Below are 20,459 nucleotides of genomic sequence, written 5' to 3'. Positions count from 1 at the left end.
CGAAGGCTGTCCCAATTCAAAGGCTGCTCGAAATGCGGCCCTGAAATGCGTCCTTCATTTCCCTGAATTTTAAGGCTGTGGCAGTGTAGACTTCGTGGCCCAACATATCCCAGAATGCATAGCGCGGCGATGGGTGTGGATAAATTTGCAGAAAAAAACGGCGGATGAGGGGCGGCCAAAGAGTACACTTTAAGTACTGAATATTATGTCACTTATTTATGTGCAAATGTTTAATAACAAAGAAAATTAAACATTACTGTTGGCCACATGTCGGCAAAGTTATGTGACATTAGTGACGTTTGTACTAACTTGGTTTTAAAGCCTTTACTTTAAAATATACGCCGTTCAATAGCTGAGCTTAATCTTACAGAGAATGATCAAAGCTCATGTAGAAACAAACAAACAAATGAACAGAAGATTTTCTCCTTCATTTCTGTCAAACAAAGCTGTAGGACACGATTCCAGTGGTTAGTATCATGGTTGCTAGGCAACCTGGGCAGCGCAACGGAGGTTTTTTTTTTTAACTTTATTGACAAACAACGGAGGCTAGACCGTCCCATTTCACAAGCCTCACACTTTCGGCCTTAGCGGTCTTTGAGTACGCGGCCCTTGAGGATCGTTGAGGCTGCGTACTTTAAGGCTGCAGACCCCGAATTGGGATACAGCCTATTGCTCACTTGCTTTGCTTGACTGAGGGGACTTCCTGTTCAATAAAGTTTTTTTTTTTCCAAAATAAAGGCGTTTCTAAAGTGCATTACTTGGAGCAACCAGAGAGGATGTTGTAAACACATAACGAATAACAACTGATTGAGAATGATATTTAAGTGATACATTTTACAACTTTTAGTAATAACAGAACAGTGTCAATAATTAAATTACATGTGTCATAAATATTTATGTAATTAATTATTGCCACATTTAATTAATTATTTAAGGGTGTATTTAATTAATTCGTTATGGCAGTCCTGGCGTTCCATAAGATTCTAGAATTACAGGATTTCTGTTAAATAAATCATGTTTACATGAAATAAACAGAAAGGAGTTGTGATAACAAAATCTCATCAATCTCAGCAAACTATCTACTGGAGCGGTAGGTCACTGAAAGTGATCCACTTACATTTTGTTAATTTGATGGAGGTTTGTTTGTTTTGTTCCTGTGAAGAAACGTGTGGTGGACTCGGCCACTGTTTGCTGATATTTCTTAAGGGGTGTCGCCAACTTGTAAACAGGTAACTGAACAACACATATGAAGCCATGTGGGAGGAATATTCCTGCTGCGGTCAGTTGTTCAGTGTAGGGGATGTCCTGTTTTCATCCTGTCTCCCACTTACAATTAGAGATAGGCAGTAACGCGTAATCCGATTACTTTTTTCAAGTAACGAGTAAAGTAAGGGATTACTATTGCAAAAACGGTAATTAGATTTCCGTTACTTTCCCGTAGGAACACTGCGTTACTAAAACCATGATTTTTTTTTTTGCGAGAATGTCTCATAACAGTGACGTAAGCAAGTGCGACGTTTGTGACAACAACAGGCTGCAGATCAACAGTGGATCATATATCGAGTGCTGAGAGAGTATGAGCGTGCAGCGTTTAAAGCGTGGAAGTACTGACTTTACTTTGAGTTTGATTCCATAAAAAGTGACAAAAACATTTGTGTCCGTTGAGCGTGGGAAGAAAACTTCTTTTTACAGCGAAAAAAACCCTAAACTTCCAAGCAAGCACCGTGTGCGCTACCACGTTATTGGAAATTCACAGAGAAACGCGGATTCTTTCACTGACCACTGCGGCACACCTGCACCAGGGTAAACCTCCGCCTACCCAACTCCTGCTTTACAGGTGAAAATAGAGCAACAGGACTGCTAGTCTTTGGTTTCATTTATTTTCTGCTTCACTCACATTTAAGGAACCTAGGATCTAATGCCAAAAGGACAAACTATAAACAAAAGAAAACACAGAGCGCTGTGTCATACGATCCAGGACTGTGACACCGTATTTAATAAAATCAAGTTTTTAAATTGTTTTAGGTGCTACTGTTACGTGTTTGATTCTATTTTGATTTAACATGAAACCCTTGTGAACTGAATGTGCCTACGGCTCCACCCTATTGAAATAGGTACCTCCCACAGGTCGCACTTATTCCGCCAACAATGTGGAGGACCAGTTGTTTTAGATTCAGCAAAATCAAGGCACTCAAAAAGATCCTCTGGAAAAGATTAAAATTCTTGGAACAGAGTTTAATACACAGAATTATATCAACAGGAAGAAAATACAGTTTTTCTTGCCTTCTGGCAGCTGAGGCGAGAAAAAAACAATCCCAGGTTGCAAAAACTTCATTAATATAATTGTAGATAATATTTGACCTAAATATGCGGGTCTTGTGATTTTAAACATGTAGGTTAGATGCTTATCACAGTGATTCCATTATTTAACCACTCCAGTGTATGTATAGTGTATACATGTCAGTATAAGTCAAGTGTATACAGGTATATATGTCATACAGTTGCAGTGGCCTCATTGTTCTGACAAAGAAAACAAACCTATCGACTACACTACACAATGGAAACATGGTAACAAATAGGGATGGGAATCCTTTAAGTTTTATCCGATACCGGTGTCAAACTGGAAATTTTGAAACCGTGCCGGTGCTCGAACCGGAGGTTAAAGAATGGAAAACACAAACTTTGTACAAAAACCTCTTGTGTTTTTATTTTTAGCAGTCTTTTTCTGCAAAATGATAACCAAGTTAGCCTTTTCTGTTGATACAACATACCTCCTTTGGTTGGAACCGGTGCTACACTGGCAGGGCTAGAGACCAGGACTCCACTCTTCGGGTTCTTGGGGGATATTGCTAACTCCGGGTCCGATAACAGGCACCACATCTGCAGTAGATGTGCTCGGTGTGAGGTCTTGCAGCAAGCTATCAAATACGGTGCATTTTCTAGCTTTTACAAAAACGCTATACATCACCAGGTGCTTCATCAGATTCAAGGTGTTACCTCCTTTGCACAGTATCACCTTAAAGCACTTGTTGCAGACTGCTGAGTTTGCATCTTTTGCTGTGAAGTACAGCCAGACTTTTGAGTGCTTCGCCTTGGGCATTTTCAATCTGTAGCTCTGTTGCAGGGTGTTTTGGTACAATTCTTTATTCATGGCTGTGTTTTGGGGCAAAATTGTGAGCCGACTCCCTTGAATGAGAAGCAACCCCACACATAAATGGTCTCAGGATGCTTTACTGTTGGCATGACACAGGACTGATGGTAGCGCTCACCTTTTCTTCTCCGCAAAAGACTTTTTCCCAAACAATCGGAAAGATGCTTCATCTGAGAATATGACTTTGCCCCAGTCCTCAGCCGTCCATTCACCGTGTTTACATGTTTTTCAATAAATTAAATCATGTTAACATGAAATGAACAGAAAAGGAAAATTGTGACAACAAAATCTCTTTCTGACTTCTTTAGAAATATGTATTTTTCCAGCTCCAGTCCGTAAAGTTAATCTCCAACAAGTAGGACAAAGGATCTGACCTGCAGCTCAGACGGGATCTACCCTCACCCTGAGCTCACCTGGTCCACCAGCCCTTCATCCAGCATCACTAACAACAACACAACAGCCCATCAGACTGAGCAGCAGCTTTACAGCACTGGCAGAAACAGGAAGATAGCAACCTTCAGAAAAAGAGATTATACATCCATCCATCCAGTGGAACATTTTAATCAGATCTTTATAGGAGATTCGATCTGAACTCTGTGGAGCCTGATCTCAAGGGTTTTAAGTCTGACACTGAAACCAGAGGAACTTTCTGTCTCTTCAGATTCACTGTGATCCAGTGATGGGAGTGATTTCAGTCCTGAGTGATCACGCTGATGTTTGCACAGAGCAGACAATGAGGTGAATGTTTTGGCACATTGGTAACAGTGAAACAGTTTATTAGTAACGTGGGATCGTTTGTGTTTGGAGTATGAACTGAGATTCCTGAAGCTCTTGTCACACTGGTCACAGCTGTAGTTTCCTTCCATGTGTGTACGTTCATGCTTGTTACGATGACCTGATCGTGAGAAGCTTTTTTCACAGTGTCTGCACTTGTATGGTTTCTCTCCTGTGTGGACTCGTTTGTGTGTTTTAAGGTGACTTGCAGTGGTGAAGGATGACCCACACTGATCACAGAGGTGCTTTTTAACCCCACTGTGAATCAGTTCATGTCGTTTTAACTCAGTTGGTGTGGGGAAGCCTCTCCCACATTCTTTGCAGTATTTCAGTTTGTCTCCAGTGTGTCTACGTTGATGTCTTTTTAGGGAGACTTGCCAACTGAAAGTTTTTCCACAGAGGTCACAACAAAAGTCTTTCCCACCACCACGGTGATGACAGGGTTGAGAACTGGATCCATCTGTGTCGCTCTGCTTCTAAACAAAGACACAAAGACAGTCCTTCAACATTTTTATCCTGAACGTCGCCTGAAATAAAGAGCATCTCTGCAGACGTCCAATTACATTTTACTGTTTCAGTTAACACAGATAAAAATATAAATACATACCTCACGGTAACTGCACTTGGAGAGTCTCTTTCTGGTGTGGATCTTTTGGTGTTGTTTCAGGTGATGTGGAGCTTTAAAAGTCTTCTCACACAGGTCACATTTATAAGGTCGTTCCTCAGTGTGGGTAAACATGTGTAGTTTTAACTGCCTGTTGGTTGTACACTGTCTGCCACACTGTTCACAGCAGTACACATCATGTCCGGTGTGAATGCGTAGGTGTGTATTTCGGTACCCTCTCTGGCTGAAGGTTTTTCCACAAATCTCACAGCTGTATGCCTTAATTCCAGAGTGGGCAACTACATGCTTCTTTAAGTGGCTACTTTGAGTAAAAGCTCTGCCACACTGATCACAGCTGTACGCTTTAACTCCACTGTGGATGAGTTGGTGTGATTTTAGGGAAGCCTTCAAGGAAAAAGACTTTCCACACAAGTCACAGCTGAACGGTCTCTCTCCAGTGTGGATGACCTGATGAAGTTTTAGTGTAAACTTCCTAGCAAACTCTTTTCCACACTCGTCACAGGTGTGTGTTTTCTCTCTCTTTCTTGGTTGAGGTTTGTCGGCCTCCTGAGAGCGCTGACTTCTCGCTCCATGTTGGTCCTGCAGTGACAGAGATACAAACAGAGGCAGTGAGTGAAATGCAGTCGTGGAACAGACTCAACCTTCAAACTCCCTCCATTAACACTAGTTTTAAACCTGAAGGTGGAGTGTGGCACCAAACACCTTAAAGGTCTCTTATCCCCACCTGCTGGTAGTTCTAACACATTACATCCAACCTGCTGTTAAAAATAATTCATGACTAGGGATGGGTATTGTTTAGGTTTTATCCGATACCGGTGCCAAATCGGTACTTTTGAAACGGTGCCGGTGCTCAAACGGTACTCAAACCGGTGCTTAAAGAATGGAGAACACAAAATTGGTCCAAAAACCTCTCATGCTTTTTGTAAAAAGATAACAATGTTAGCCTTTTCTGCAGCTATGGGGCATATATGGTATCACTCTTGGCTGGAAGCAGTGCTTAAACAATGGAAAAAACACAAACTTTGTCCAAAAACCTCTCATGTTTAACTGTTTTCCACTTTTTCTTTGGGCATTTTAGCCTTTTTGGCCAGGGTGAAGGGAGTATCTGCCATCAAACAAGAAGACAGCCGCATGTAGCTATGATGATGTTTGCTAGTTCACCTTACATGCATTAATGTAATAACGTGGTTAGCCTACTCAACGTAAATTACACACGAACAACATTAAGCTACTCACGCAGAGAAGAACGGCTACTGCTGCCATCATCATCCTCATCATTTCTGCTACACTGGCAGGGCTAGGGGCCAGGACTCTCCTCTTCATGTTTTTGGGGGATGTTGCATAACAGGCAACCCACCCGCAGTAGATGTGCTCGGTGTGAGGTCTCGCAGCAAGCTATCAAATACGGCGCATTTCTGGGCTTTTAAAAAAAAAACGCTATGCGTCGCCAGGTGTTTCATCAGATTCGAGGTGTTACCTCCTTTGACAGTATCACAGTATCAGCTTAAAGCACTTGTTGCAGGCTGCTAAGTTTGCATATTTTGCTGTGAAGTACAGCCAGACTTTGACCGCTTCGCCTTGGGCATTTTTAATCAGTAGCTCTGTACCTAGGCCCGCCTATTATCCTCGGAAACGTAAAATGATTGGCTAGAAGTGTATCACAGCTCAGGAAAAAAAAGCACCAAAATAAAGCAGCGAAATGTGCGCTGCTTTTCGGTCTGGTTACTACCGTTTATGTCAGAACGACACCGGTACCCATCCCTATTCATGACTGTTCAAACACTAAAATCATGCCCATCCCTCCTGCAGTACACAAACATTAAGACTAGCATGCTAACACACTCAGAAAAGTAATAAATGTTTACCAGGTCTATACTTTTTTTTATATTTCACGTTGCTGTTTCCTATTAGATATTTTTATACCGGTGCAACGAATCAAAAAGAATTCATGACTGTTCAAACGTTTCACTGTAGAAAACATTGGATAAATTTTTGATTAAAGGCGATTAAATGTCATTCATTTTCAATCTATATTAATAGCATTTCAATTTGTATGAGCAAAAAAAAAACTAAAAAAAAAGGGAAAATATACAGACTTAATGTGTTTACTGCCTGATACCGGGCTACCGTTGTGGTGCTTTGAACGTGTTTTTGCAGTGATGAACCAATATTAAGTCTGTTCGAACGACAATAATACCAATAATAATAATAATATTATTATTAATAGTAATCAGAATAATAAAAACAACAACAACAATAATAATAATGTACTTCCACAGCATGTCTTTTATCCCAACCACTCTCTGCAGATGGCCCCGCCCCTCTGTGAGCCTCCTTCTGCTGGAGGTTTCTTCCTGTTAAAAGGGAGTTTTTCCTTCCCACTGTCGCCAAAGTGCTTGCTCAAAGAGGGTCATATAATTGTTGGGTTTTTCTCTGTATGTATTAATGTAGGATCCACATTACAATAAAAAGCACCTTGAGGCGACTGTTGTTTTGATTTGGTGCTGTATAAGTAACACTGAATTGAAAATGTAATTAATACTACTACTAATAATAAAGAATAACAATTGCTTGTGACTTCTTAATGTTTGTAAACACCATTTAAAAATACATAATAAAATGCAACACAGTCATATAACAGGTTGGGAGGATGAGAGTTTTAGACATGACTGATTATTTGGTGAAACTGTGATACTTTCCTCACCTTCTGTGTTGAGCTCATTGTTTCCTCTGTAGTGACTCAGCTGAGTCCAGATGGCTGAAAATGTTCCTCTGCTGCTCCGTCAGACTCTTCTCCTCCTGCTGATCAGCTGGGACACAAAACAGATCTTTGTTAGGCTCCACACTGCACTGAAGAGTCAAAGTGTCTCATATGTTCATCTGACAACACAAAGTACAAATTTCACTCTGATTGCTTGTAGAAATCTTGTGAGACGTGTTGTGCTGCAAAGTGAGGAAACTCTCTCATTCACTTATACTTCAGGAGGAACTTTGTGACATTGGCTCTAATATTCTAAGCAGCCCTTTACTATGACAGGGCCAGAAAGTCCTATTTGAAGGTTTGGGAGAAGGACCATGTTAAAGGTGGATTGGGGTTTATACACTTTGTTATGATACAGGTAAGGCTGTAAGAGCCTGAGAAGGTGTCCTGAATGAACCTCTAAAACCAGTTTTCAGCTAACGACTCTGCTTCAGTCTGGAAAACAGCAACTACAAGTTTAAAGACTCCATCAACAATTCACACCCAGCAACAGCCTGAACAGCTCCTCCTGTGGTTTCCACAAACAGGGACAGACCTGTTACTCCCCCACCCCACAATTTCAAATCCTTCAGCCCCCCAGTCCCACCACCTCCACCATTCCCCGACGACCACTGATCAAAGCTCATTGATCATATGCTGTGATTGCAGCGACTCCCCAACTCTCTGAATGGCCATTGATCAGCGGTCTTTGATGAATGAGCTTTGATCAGTGCTTTCCTTCCTGCTTTGACTGCAGCCATAGCTGGACTGGCCATTGGGCATTTGCCCGGTGGGCTGCTGGCGATTTTTTGTTTTTATGGGCCGATCGATTTTTTTTTTTTTTTTTTTTGGAAGGGTGTAAATAATGAAAGGTGTTGGAAAGGAGGTGCAGAAAAAATTAGGGCCAACAAGAAACAAGGCCTTCAGGCAGACGCTGCTAAATGTGTAAAAATAATTGAAATGTTTGGCGGTAGCTATGGCATAGCTTCCACAGATTTAGCAACATCAGCAAGTGGTGGAGGCCAGCAGGTGGATAAGGGAAAGGGGAGGCAAGAGGAGGAGAGACCCGAGGCGGCCGCCGGTCATAGTGGCTTAGGAACTGAACTTCAGGTAAGAAGTTATGATCTGGGCCCTATTTCAGGAAGCCGGTTTAGAAAACTCAGAGTGAAAAACGATACTCAGGGTTGAGTAACCCCGAACTGTCCAACTCGGAATATTCGGTTTCAGAAAGGCTGATAACAAGTAGTTCAATCAACGCGGAGTTCCTTTAACCCCAAATTAAGCGCGCGCACGAGGATACATAAAGCCCTGATTAGTGGAGCACAGATTAAGCGAGTCACCATGGAGACGGAGGGAAAGAAGGCGCGGTCAATGTATTTTACAGCGCTTGAGGCCGAAATTCTGATGGCAGCATATGCCGATAACATGCAAATTTTGCAGAAAAAAAGTAACACAGCCTCAGCTGCAAAAGAAAGGGAGCATGCGTGGCAAAACATAGCCGACAGAGTCAATGCGTGAGTGTAAATTTAGGGATTCCCACCCATTTAACACGTTATTATATTTTATTTTTTATCTCATACATTTTATTTTGTGATGTGATGTGAGCGCAGGTGCAACCCAACAGGCCCCAAACGTGCCTGGCAGCAAGTAAAAATGAAATATAAAAATATAGTCCAAACAGGTAAGGTGAAATTGTATTATGAGCCATAGTGCTTGGTCTGTTTGTCCGATGTAAATCAATTGCAGTTAGAGGCTACATTAATTTTCTTTCTGTAAGCACTTATTGAAATTATCTGAGCACATTTCAAGTACATATTTGCTTACTCTGTATGCTCAAATGTGACCCGTTATAGCCACTAGAAAAAAAGCGGAGGCCCGAAAAACAGGTGGGGGTCCTCCACCACCACCACTCACAGAGCCTGGCCACTTTTGGCTTCCACATTTGTGATAATGTTGGCAGCATCACATATGATCTTCACAGTGCAGAGAACACAAATTAGCATCCATTACTATAATGAAATAATTTGTTAGTTTGAAATGCTACAGGGAACTATGTACCTGTACATTAATGCTGTGGAAAGACTTCCTGTTCACATAGTCTCCTTCATTTACTGAAGGAGCAATGATTGGAATGTCAGTGCCATCTATACAGCCAATCACGCCTGGGAACCCTGAAAATAAATGTAAAATTTAAGTAGTAGTTCAAATATCACCACATCATGAATTAAGTTTTGTTCATCCTGATACCTGCAATTTTGTGGAATCCCTCTTTGATGAATCTTGTGGGTCTATGACCGGGGAACACCACAAACGAGTGCAGGAGACGTTTTTAATGCAGTACAGTTGTTATTATTAAACCCCTGTCACATTCTGACCGTTAAAATGAATAACATTCATATATGAAATGAAATTGTTTCAAGTAAACTGTATATGGTGTTAAATAGGCCTAAACTACTGTACTTTAATGTCGGCATTAAGGGCTGTACTTCAAGAGCCATATATTTTATGAGGTGGTACTCATTGTGATATATAGAGGACAGCAGGAGCAGAACAGACACACAGCAATAACCAACAACAACCCTGCAAGTGGACCTATTTTGGGGGTACTTGTGTATCATGTAAGCACTGTGCAATGCTCTATGTGACAAATATTAAAAAATAAATTTCATTAGTATAGATGAAATATTTTGTTCTCTACAAATGCCAGGCAGCCCTGAAACCCTCTGAACTCTAATGTTCACAATCCAATAAATCGATAGACTTTGAGGAGCATGAATTAGACTGGATAAGAATTTTTATGGAACTTCTTTTATCCTGGACCTGGAAGAATCCTTGACCCCAAGCAAGCTCATGCCATCCCCCTGTACCCAGCTCCACTTGTTTGTGAAACAAAGCTGTGTCCCATTGGTTCTCCTGTTTGGTCTACCTTAGTAATTTGGACATCCTCAACAAAACGAACAGTAAGTATGGAAAATTCAAGTCCATGTCAAGTTCTTGTTAACAGGAAGAGAAAAAGTGTCTCATCAGTTTGATACCTGCTACGTGAAGGTGTTAGAGAAGATTTGCATCAATAAGATTTCTTTTTCTGGTCTATTGTGGTTACTTGTGAGTTTAGACTATTCAGACATCTATGAGGGCTGTGATAAGAGAAGGAGAAGGTTTTAGAGATGTTAAAAGTTAGCCTATACTTTCACAATTTAAAACACTCTAAACACAGTTACTCCTGCTACAGAACCTGCTGCCTTCTGGTGGTGTCTAATAATCTTAGGCCCCTCCTCAATTCAGAGATGGTCTTTCCCTTTTCACGTAAATGGCCTCCTTGACTCCGCCCTCAAACCAGCATTCCTCCCTGTCCAGGATGTGTACATTCTCATCATTGAAAGAGTGTCCACTGGCCTGTAGGTGTGAATAGACTGCAGAGTCCTGGCCTGACGAGGTAGCTCTTCTGTGTTGTGCCATCCTCTTAGCCAGAGGTTGTTTGGTTTCCCCGATGTATAAATCCTGGCAATCCTCCTGGCACTTAACAGTGTACACTATGTTACTCTGTTTGTGTCGGGGGACCCGATCCTTAGGGTGGACCACTTTTTGGTGCAGCATGTTTTGGGGTTCATAAGCCACAGAGACCCGGTGTTTAGAAAAAATGCGTCTCAACTGCTCCGATACTCCTGAGACACATGGGATCACTACAGGTTTTCGCTTGGGCAGCGGTTGTCCTTCTCTCCTGGATCAGCTGGAGCTTTCTTTAGGTGCCTTTCCCGCTTTGACAAAAGTGCAGCTGGGATAACCACATTTACTCAAGGCCTTCTTGATGTGCTGTTCACCTGCCTCCCTGGCCGCTGTGTCAGTGGGGATGGGGTTCGCTCTGTGTTGTAGCGTCCTGATGACACCCAGTTTGTGCTCCAGTGGATGATGAGTCAAACCTTGGATACTGATCCGTATGTGTAGGTTCCCGGTACACGTCAGCTTTTAGATGTACAGCCATTACTGATGGAAATCTCACAGTCTAAGAAGGCTAACCTGCCACTTTTCATGTCCTTCCTGCTGAATTTGATGTGTCTCCTTATCTTTCCTCATGTGGTGCATTTTCCATTGTTATACCTCTCTGACCTGTCTTCCCCATGTGATGTTTTTGTGTAATGTATGTATGGTTGGAGGGTAAGATGGCTCTGCCCTTGCGTGCAATAGGTCGGCAGCCTTAACATGAAATTTCCCCTTGTGGGACTAATAAAGGTATATCAATCAATCAGTCAATCAATCAATCAACTAGGGAAGCAGATGCCATTTCGGTTGCCAAAGCAATATATAAGAATATCATCCCAGAACACGGGATTCCGGAGACTATTTATAGTGATGATGGTCCACACTTTGTAAATGAAGTGATTGGATTAATGGCACAGCATCTAGGGATAACACTAAAACATCATTGTTCATATCACCCACAAAGTGCAGGGTTGGTAGAGAGAACTAACGGCACAGTAAAGCTAAGACTTAGGAAGTCAATGGAAGAGACAGGCAGGACATGGTTAGACTGTATAGAACTCGTTAAGATGTACATGAGGATTACTCCAACAGAGAACGGTCTGACTCTTTGAGATTATATATGGTAGAGCATTTAGAGTTTTAGTCTTCTGTAGTGATGATAGAAACGCAGAAGAGAGAGCACATTAGCAGATTGGATGCTCAAAATGTTTAAAAGTAAAGAAGTCATGAGAACAAATGATCTGCCAGATGATTCTGTTTCTCCTCAGGAGCAGAGTCTGAAGTCTGGAGATTGGATGTTGATAAGGCCATGGAGACGAAGTACTAAGTTCTTACTGCAGGTTTTCATAGAAAGTATAGAGAATAACAACCTCCCTCCTACTCTTACTCAGGGTCTCATAACACTTATTCCAAAGCCAAACAAAGACTTACTTCTTATTGATAATTGGAGACCCATCTGTCTGCTCAATAATGACTATGAGATTATGGCTTTAGTACTTGCTAACAGAATTAAAGAGTTCTTGGATACAATTATCAATGAGACACAATCAGGCTTAATGAGAAATAGACACATTTCTCATGACATTAGACTGGTTTTGGATCTACTTGATTACTCTGATTTGGTATTTGACAATAGCTTCATTCTCTTCCTGGAGTTTTAAAAGGCCTTTGCAAGGGTGTAGACTTGGTTGTGGCATTGGTGGGGACGGCTGATTCGACCATCGACCCCTGCCCCGTTTCTTATTTTTTCCTTTTTGTTTTTGCTTCTTGATAAAAAAAAAAGGAGAAATATACTTGCCTGCATATGCTATTCTACATGCTTTTAAACCGTTTAAAATTACAATTCATAGTTTTATATGTGCATTATATAATGTTAAATTACTATTAAACAAATGACTGACTAAGTATTTCAGGCTTTAGTTTACTTCAGCCATATATCATATAAATCAGGTATCATACAAAAGTAAAAATACAGTCATGACAATAAAAGAATATGACTTTAAGGACTTAACAACATTACTTCAGTTATAGTGCACCAACATCTCTGACACATTAGCACTAAGGGAACACTGAAAGATCTGGTGGGTTTTGTCCATAAAACTACTCATCTAAGATTACCACAAAGTAAAAGATCTCTCAGCAACATTATGCAACATTTTAGGCACTACTGCCCCGATCAGATCAGTGAGCTGAGATGTTTTATTCTAAACATGAACTACTGTTACAGCAACAGACATGGACTACATGCCCCACACAACAAACACATGCCTGCTCCTAGGGATGCACCGATACCGATACCGGCATCGGCCTCGATACCACATTTTCTAAAGTATTCGTACTCGTTAAAAGTCCCCCAATACCGAGGACCAATACCACGGTCTGAGACCTCTCTATGTTTGACTGGCATGTAAGGGGTTAATCACAGGCGCCGAGTGCCCGCCCCCAGGCCCCGGCTGCAGCTCAGAGCGGGGAGAAAGTGAGGCAAGACATATCAGCTCTGTGGAACTATTTCAAAGTGAACGAAGACGCGAAAACAAAGGCAGCCTGCAAATTGTTCTCAGCGAAATTGTCCAGAGGAGGCTCTAAAGGTAGTGCATTTAACACAAGCAATTTAATCAAGCACCTAAAATCCCAACACAACAACGAGTACAAAGAGTTTACCCACGCTTATTTACCGACGCTTATTAGCACAGAGGAGCATAGCTGATGCTATAGCAGTGGGACGGAAAATAGTTGGGCATTTTAAACATTCCGCCTTAGCCTACACCCGCCTCGAGGACATTCAGGGACAGCTCAACTAGCCAATAAAGAGACTACAGCAGGACGTACAGACTCGCTGGAACAGCACGTATTACATGCTCCAGTCCCTCATTGAGCAAAAGCGAGTGCTGGGCGTGTATGTGTCCGAGCACAAACTCCCTGACTATCTCACCGCTCACCAATGGGCTCTTATGGAGACAACTGTTGCCATCCTCGCCCCCTTTGAGAAACTAACCAAAAAAAGTGAGCAGCTACGACGCACCAGCCTCTGATGTCATCCCAGCTGTGACTGTGCTAGTGAGACTTCTAAACAGAGAAACAGACGAACAAATTTAAAATTAAATTTTGTTTTTTTATAATTATTTATTCTGTAATATGTTGCATACAACATGCTTTTCATTTTAAATAAATGTTCTTAATTCCAAACTAGTCCCTTGTTTGTTTGTTTTTTGTTAAATTATAGGACTAAAGCTGTTACCTGCAAATTTAAATCATGTTTTTATTAAGTACTCGGTATCGGTATCGGTGAGTATTGAAATGCAAGTACTCGTACTCGTACTCGTTTCCAAAAAAGTGCTATCGGTGCATCCCTACCTGCTCCTCTCGTTAGCTGAAATTAACTGGTGGCATATTTGTTTTACATCTATACTCTCCAGTCTCTCCTTGTGGACATGGCATCACATTATTCATGGTTACATACAATTTTAGACTGATGTGGACCAAACCTAGCTCCTACTTGCCAACCTTGAGACCTCAAAATTAGGGAGACATTCAAAGGGGCTGGGGGGGGATATACATGTACATATACATACAAAAAACTTGATTTTACAGTGTTTATTTATCGGATAAAATAAGTTAAATGTCACCGTTATTATTGTCCGACCGGAAACAGGCCGGGGGTGTCCAAATTCAGAGGCTGTGTCCACCTGAGAACCCGGCCTTTGTGGTCTAAGTGGGCCGGGTCCTCCGAAAGCCGGGTAGACCGGAAATGAGCGACTGTGAAATTGGACGGTCTAGCCTTCAGAATTACGTCACCTGCCGTCTGCTCCTTGCTGTCTAAAATATAACCGGACGCTGGTGTAGATGGTCGAATAAACTGCTGTTTTCACACAGCAGTTTATTCAGCTGTGTGAGAACCCTGGAGGAATTCTCCTGAGGGATTAATAAAGTTTTATTTAATCTAATTTAATCTAATAACTTTAATCTCAGCCAAAACCATTTACTCACCAACAAATAAAACACAGAAACAGGCCAAACAATAACATGTTTAAGTTATTTGTGTCATGATCGGCTGTGTGGCAGGCGGGAGGAGGACCCAATCGCAAGATTCACAAACACGGGGATAAACTCAAAAGCAGCTTTATTGCTGACAGGCAGAACATAGGAAATACAGAACTCAACTAAACTGGGAATTGTGACCAGGAGATATTTTATTTTGTATTCTTATGATCACAGTTATAATCAGAAGTATCAATCATTAATCATTTACCATTGTTGAACCAGTTGACAGAATAATCTTTGAACCATATCTATGTTAACAACTAACAGTTGATGTCCATATTAGGTAAACTCTCTGAACAGGCCCAAAACTGTTATCATTTCCAGTAAGGTCTGACTGTGTTACGTCATCATGGGATCATGGGTTATATAAGGATGGGGAGCGGTCCACTCTTTGGAGATCTGTGGCTGTACGCTTGTCTTCCCTAGAACGATTAATTGAGACTAATCGCTACTAACCTGAAACTGAGGAGGTTCTATATAAGGAGGAATTAAAACAGGTATAAAATGCATCTGATCTTTAATTGCAGGTGGGACCATGAAGATTTTTTGGTACAGATTGCAGGTTGTTGCTCATTATTGAAGTGTGCTCATAAAGGTAAAAGCTATATAGGGGGTCTATCATTTGGTCTGTGTTTTAATAATTTAGGTATGGCAAAATTAAAGGTTTCTAGACAATTTAGGGAACGAGTGAGAAGCATAATTAGATGATCAGAAACTGAGTACTACACTCAAGTTAGAATTAAGAATGCCCAATTTGTTTGAGGTCTGTTGTTCATTTTTATACACACATTGCAAATGTGCTTATAAGGAGCTGGCACTTAGTCTGTGAAGGTCAAAAGCTTCATCCGACAACGGATCGGATTGATATATTGGAGCTATTGACTTCACGTGCAGAGGGTTAAATGCATGCACGCTTACACACATAAGCATGGCATAGGATTGGAATAAACAAAGTCAACAACATTAGGTTAGGAGAGCCAGCGCAGGAGAGGTGTTGGCTTTCTGTCTCTTGCAGAGAAGGGAACAGACACCAGACGGGGACACGGAGATATGGGGATCCTTCACAGCAACTGGGGTCAAGTGTCATGGCCTTGGGGCTCCTTGAGAAGATGGATCCCATAACCACAGCGATAACCAGGAAGGGGTTGGCGAAAACTAGGAACACCAGAGACCAACTAGATCTGTGTAACGACTGAAGGGTGGTATAACCCCGGAAGTCGAAGAAAGAAGAATCTGAGGGCGTTTCTTCACTCCAAGAGGAGGTGGTAAAGGGGCCTGAAGCGTGTCAGGCTGAAACTCGAGTCCGAAGCTAAAAGAACAGCTGGGTTGTGGGAAAATTGGAAAACAACGGAGGCGTTGGGATTGATAAGTGTCATAACGTGTTTGTTTGGTTTGGAAATAAATCCTGGTGTGAGTTGGGCTGGCAAGCCAGCCCAAAGAGGAGGAATGTGACCAGGAGATATTTTATTTTGTATTCTTATGATCACAGTTATAATCAGAAGTATCAATCATTAATCATTTACCATTGTTGAACCAGTTGACAGAATAATCTTTGAACCATATCTATGTTAACATTAATCTACACAGATTATCAGTACTTTAATCAGTCTATTGTTGTTCTGTACTATTCATATTATTTGCTTAAAGCTGTTTCACAGTTCTGTAATCACTCAGAAGCCTGTGGGGCCTGCTGGACCCTGCCTTGGTTCTATGTTCAGTTCTGCACGTACACAGGCCTTTAGTAAGAATAGGAGGGTCGTCTGAGGACAGATATACTTTCACAAAAGGCACGAATGTAATACACACTTGTTTTCTCTAACAACTAACAGTTGATGTCCATATTAGGTAAACTCTCTGAACAGGCCCAAAACTGTTATCATTTCCAGTAAGGTCTGACTGTGTTACGTCATCATGGGATCATGGGTTATATAAGGATGGGGAGCGGTCCACTCTTTGGAGATCTGTGGCTGTACGCTTGTCTTCCCATGCTTCTGTCTTAGAAGTGTGCAATAAAATCACTATGTTTGTCACCTACACGGACTCGGCTGTTTTTCCTTCTTACCCAAACTGAACCAGACGTAACAGAATCAATAAACTAATAGTCGTAGGGAGACACAGGGAATCCACACAGCAATGAGGGAGAACGCGACGCCGAACAGAGGGAGACGCAGACAGAAATACACAGAGGGTTAACGAGGAAAGTGGGAACACACGGGGAACACAGCTGACACAGATAACCATAACGAGACAGGGCGGGGTGAACATAACACTGACGGGAGACGGGCAGAGTCAAACAGGAAGTACAGAGGTTCAGACAGGAGGAGAGAGAGCACGGGGAAAACACAGACATAACGGGCAGGGGAAACATGGAATAAAACATAAGGAGAGACGAGGGCTCACAGATACACAGAGGGGCACACAGGGGGTAAAAGCCACGAAGGGAAAACACACAGGGAACAACATAACAGGGCAACTCAGGAAACAGAACCTAAACAGGGAACTAAATACAAAAATACAAGAGAACTAAGAATACTGGGCCAACACGGCCCAGGACCATGACAATTTGACTTTTACACAGCTACATTCTCGCCTGAAAATGTGTTAACAGTTTATTTTGCGACCCAGAAAGAGTAATAAGAGTAATATTAAAACTAAGTAGCTGCAGTAATAGTATCCATTGTTGGAAACTGGAATTGGCTGGGCCAGTCTAGGATATGGTTTTCAGTTTTGTTGTCCGGGTGTAAAATCGGGAGAAATTGGGGAGAATGGTCGCCCCGGGAGATTATCGGGAAGGGCACTGAAATTCGGGATTCCCCGGAAAAATCGGGAGTGTTGGCATGTATGTCCTAGCATAGCCTGTAACGTTATTGTGACGGACACATTAAATGAGTGAACTTGACTTTATGTGACTCACAGGTTTGTTTGAAAAATACTTTCTTATATCCAGGTTCTTCCTCTTTGCTGCCGTCCTCCTCGCAGCGCAGGTTTGCAGCTGCTGAAACTAAACAGAGCTCCCTGAAAGGCACAGCCAATCACATTGGCCATATTTGTCACATGACGTAGGACTCCAGTAGAGAACTAATTTAACTCTTTCTGCACCACTCGCTGAATGAGAAGCTGACAGATCGTTTTTTACTTACTATCGGGTTTGTTTTTCTTTACTCGAAGAGATCAAATTATTGGTGGGGACAATTCAATAATTGCTGGATATTGGTGGGGACGCGTCCCTTCCGTCCATGCCAAATCTACGCCCTTGCTTTTGACATAACCTCAAAAAAGTGTGAGCTGGCAGGGGACTCCATAATTGGTCATAATGGCTCATTACCTGTGCGGACTCAGACTGTGGAGGCAATAGTAGATACAAAGAGTCAGCCACGCTGTTCAGCACAGAACTTACGGAGCACCAAAACTGCACACATTCCCTTTATCATGATGGCTCGTTTGAAATTTATTTAAAATACGTTTTGAGTTAAAGTTTAAGTTTCTGAGTTAACCTTGGCTACACCTGACCGTGTAAAATCTGACATTAAAAATCTGAAATTACTCAGATGTTAAAGATTATTTTTCAAAAATGATTATCTAATAATTAACTAATAGAGGCAGTATCTTGGTTACATCTCTTGGATGAATGGATGACAGGGTGCTATAGCAGAGGCTTTCATCTGATTAATGCCAGATATTCATGAACTCATGCAGGATTTAATTTTTACTGAAAGAATGTTAAATATCCAAATCCAGCTGTGTGGGTCTTTGTGCTGTCACTGTGCAATGTGGACTGTGCAGCTATGCAGGAGTTTGTTAAAGTGTTGCTTCAGAGACGTCTATAGCTTGGACACAGTATAACGTGGAGCAGTTGCACACTGTTATAATGATTATTTCTTTGCATCTCTGCAGTGTTTTATGATAAAATAAAAATCAAGTGCAAAACACTTGAAATTGATCCAGTGGTTTGTGGTTAAAAAAAATAGCAGTTTTATAAGCTGAGGTTGTCCATTTTCTGACTTTCTTTATATTCTGATAGTTTGTAACAATCTGAAGTGCAAGAAGAATTGTGAAGTAATTTTAAAATATTGTTCCTAATTTAGGAACAACAACACCTGCTTCCATGTCTTGCATTAATATTTTAATAACTTCTCTGCTTATTGACAATTGTTCCTCAGATAATTATATTATCTCTATTTGTACGATACGATGAAGGGAAAACAGGGTACCGTTTTGAAAGTCTTTTAACATTTATTGTATTATTTATTTTTGCAAAATAGATGCATTATACTCCGTGCATTTTCAAAGACAATGACACTTGGGGTTCAAATGAAAGCATTGGGGTGTAACATTAATGAAATGCTCAATTATGATGAATCAGATTCTCCCGCGTCTTCAGAAAGTAAAAATAAACTAAAAGTAAACTTACTGAAAGTAAAAAAAAAAGGGGTGAAAACTAGCGTATGTGGATAAATCTGGTATATTTACACAGTGAATTCAATACACATTCATATCTGACTCTGCTGCTTTGTCAACAGCAGCTGTGTTGCTTCCAGTCAGTATCACGCGCTGAGCTCTTGTGCCCTCCTCCTCCTTTGCATCCTTTCAACATTTTCATGTACAAAAATGTTGATGCAAAAAATCAGCCATGAAAATCCTCATAAAACAATATTGTTTTTTGCTTCTTTTTTCATAAATGACTCATCATCATCATAATCATCTTTGTTTAGATGCAAGAAGAATCATATAGAAATGAAAAAGGTATAAATCTTCTGACCGAATCTGCTGGGACTGTGTGAGGTCCTGAGGCTAAGAGTAAGGATTTATCCACAGGAGAGCTGCGTTCTTACAAACCATCCCACTGTGTAAACCTGACATCTGTGGAACAGCTGAGCTGTATGATGTGTACAAGGACACAAAACATTATTTACCATCAGATCCCGAGCCCTCCATGTGTTAATCAAGAAACTGCTGCTGTGCTACATCCATAAATAATGAATAAATTAGGAGCTGAAGCTAAAAGGACAGTTTATTTGTACCATCTTCATGTCAACACATTCAAGAACATCACAGATGAAAGAAACATTAAAAACTTCTACACTACATAAAGCTAGAAAAATAGTTTTTCTTTCAGGTGATTTCAGAAAAAACAAAACATCAAAAACCTCCAAGACGCTTTGAAAGAACTAAAAGCCTTTATTCTCATGGTCCAATCATGAGTGAACTCCCCGATGAAGCCTTGTGTGCTAAAACATGTCAGAGTTTTAAAAGTTAAACATGAGTTTCCAAAACGTTTTGCTGGAGAACAATGAACTATTTGACTGAGTTTCAATTATTTACAGACGAGCAAAACCAGGACAGAGAAAAAAGGACAAAACTGACTCAGTAAAACGACAGAAAATAAGATCCCATGTAAATCTGTATTATGTAGAAGTTCAGCCCAGCAACCAGTTCAGTTCAACACAAGTTTAAATGATTCTATCTGAACTCTGTGGAGCCTGATCTCAAGCTTTTTGAGTCTGACACTGAAACCAGAGGATCTTTCTGTGTCTTCAGATTCACTGTGATCCAGTGATGGGAGTGATTTCAGCCCTGAGTGATCACGCTGATGTTTGCACAGAGCAGACAATGAGGTGAATGTTTGGGCACATTGGTAACAGTGAAAC

The 20,459-nt window shown here is 41.2% G+C and overlaps 1 protein-coding gene across 1 annotated transcript in view; it reads right to left on the bottom strand.

Annotated features, from left to right (window-relative positions):
- Positions 1 to 2,495: 2,495 nt before the first annotated feature.
- LOC146625289 (uncharacterized) overlaps positions 2,496 to 20,459 on the bottom strand; it is a 68,450-nt gene continuing 50,486 nt past the window's right edge. Inside the window, exons 6-7 of the mRNA XM_085362742.1 lie at positions 4,533 to 5,058; positions 2,496 to 4,401 (exon numbers count right to left, since the gene is read on the bottom strand). Of these exons, the coding sequence (XP_085218868.1) occupies positions 3,715 to 4,401; positions 4,533 to 5,058 (1,213 nt within the window). The 3' untranslated portion in view covers positions 2,496 to 3,714. The remainder of the gene's footprint in view (positions 4,402 to 4,532; positions 5,059 to 20,459) is intronic.

The sequence above is a fragment of the Diplotaxodon limnothrissa genome, linkage group LG9 (genome assembly GCF_057381915.1).
Source record: "Diplotaxodon limnothrissa isolate DT_005_m linkage group LG9, D_limnothrissa_male_GT1.1, whole genome shotgun sequence".
Lineage (NCBI taxonomy): Eukaryota > Metazoa > Chordata > Actinopteri > Cichliformes > Cichlidae > Diplotaxodon > Diplotaxodon limnothrissa.
This window is presented reverse-complemented; position numbering and strand designations above follow the sequence as displayed.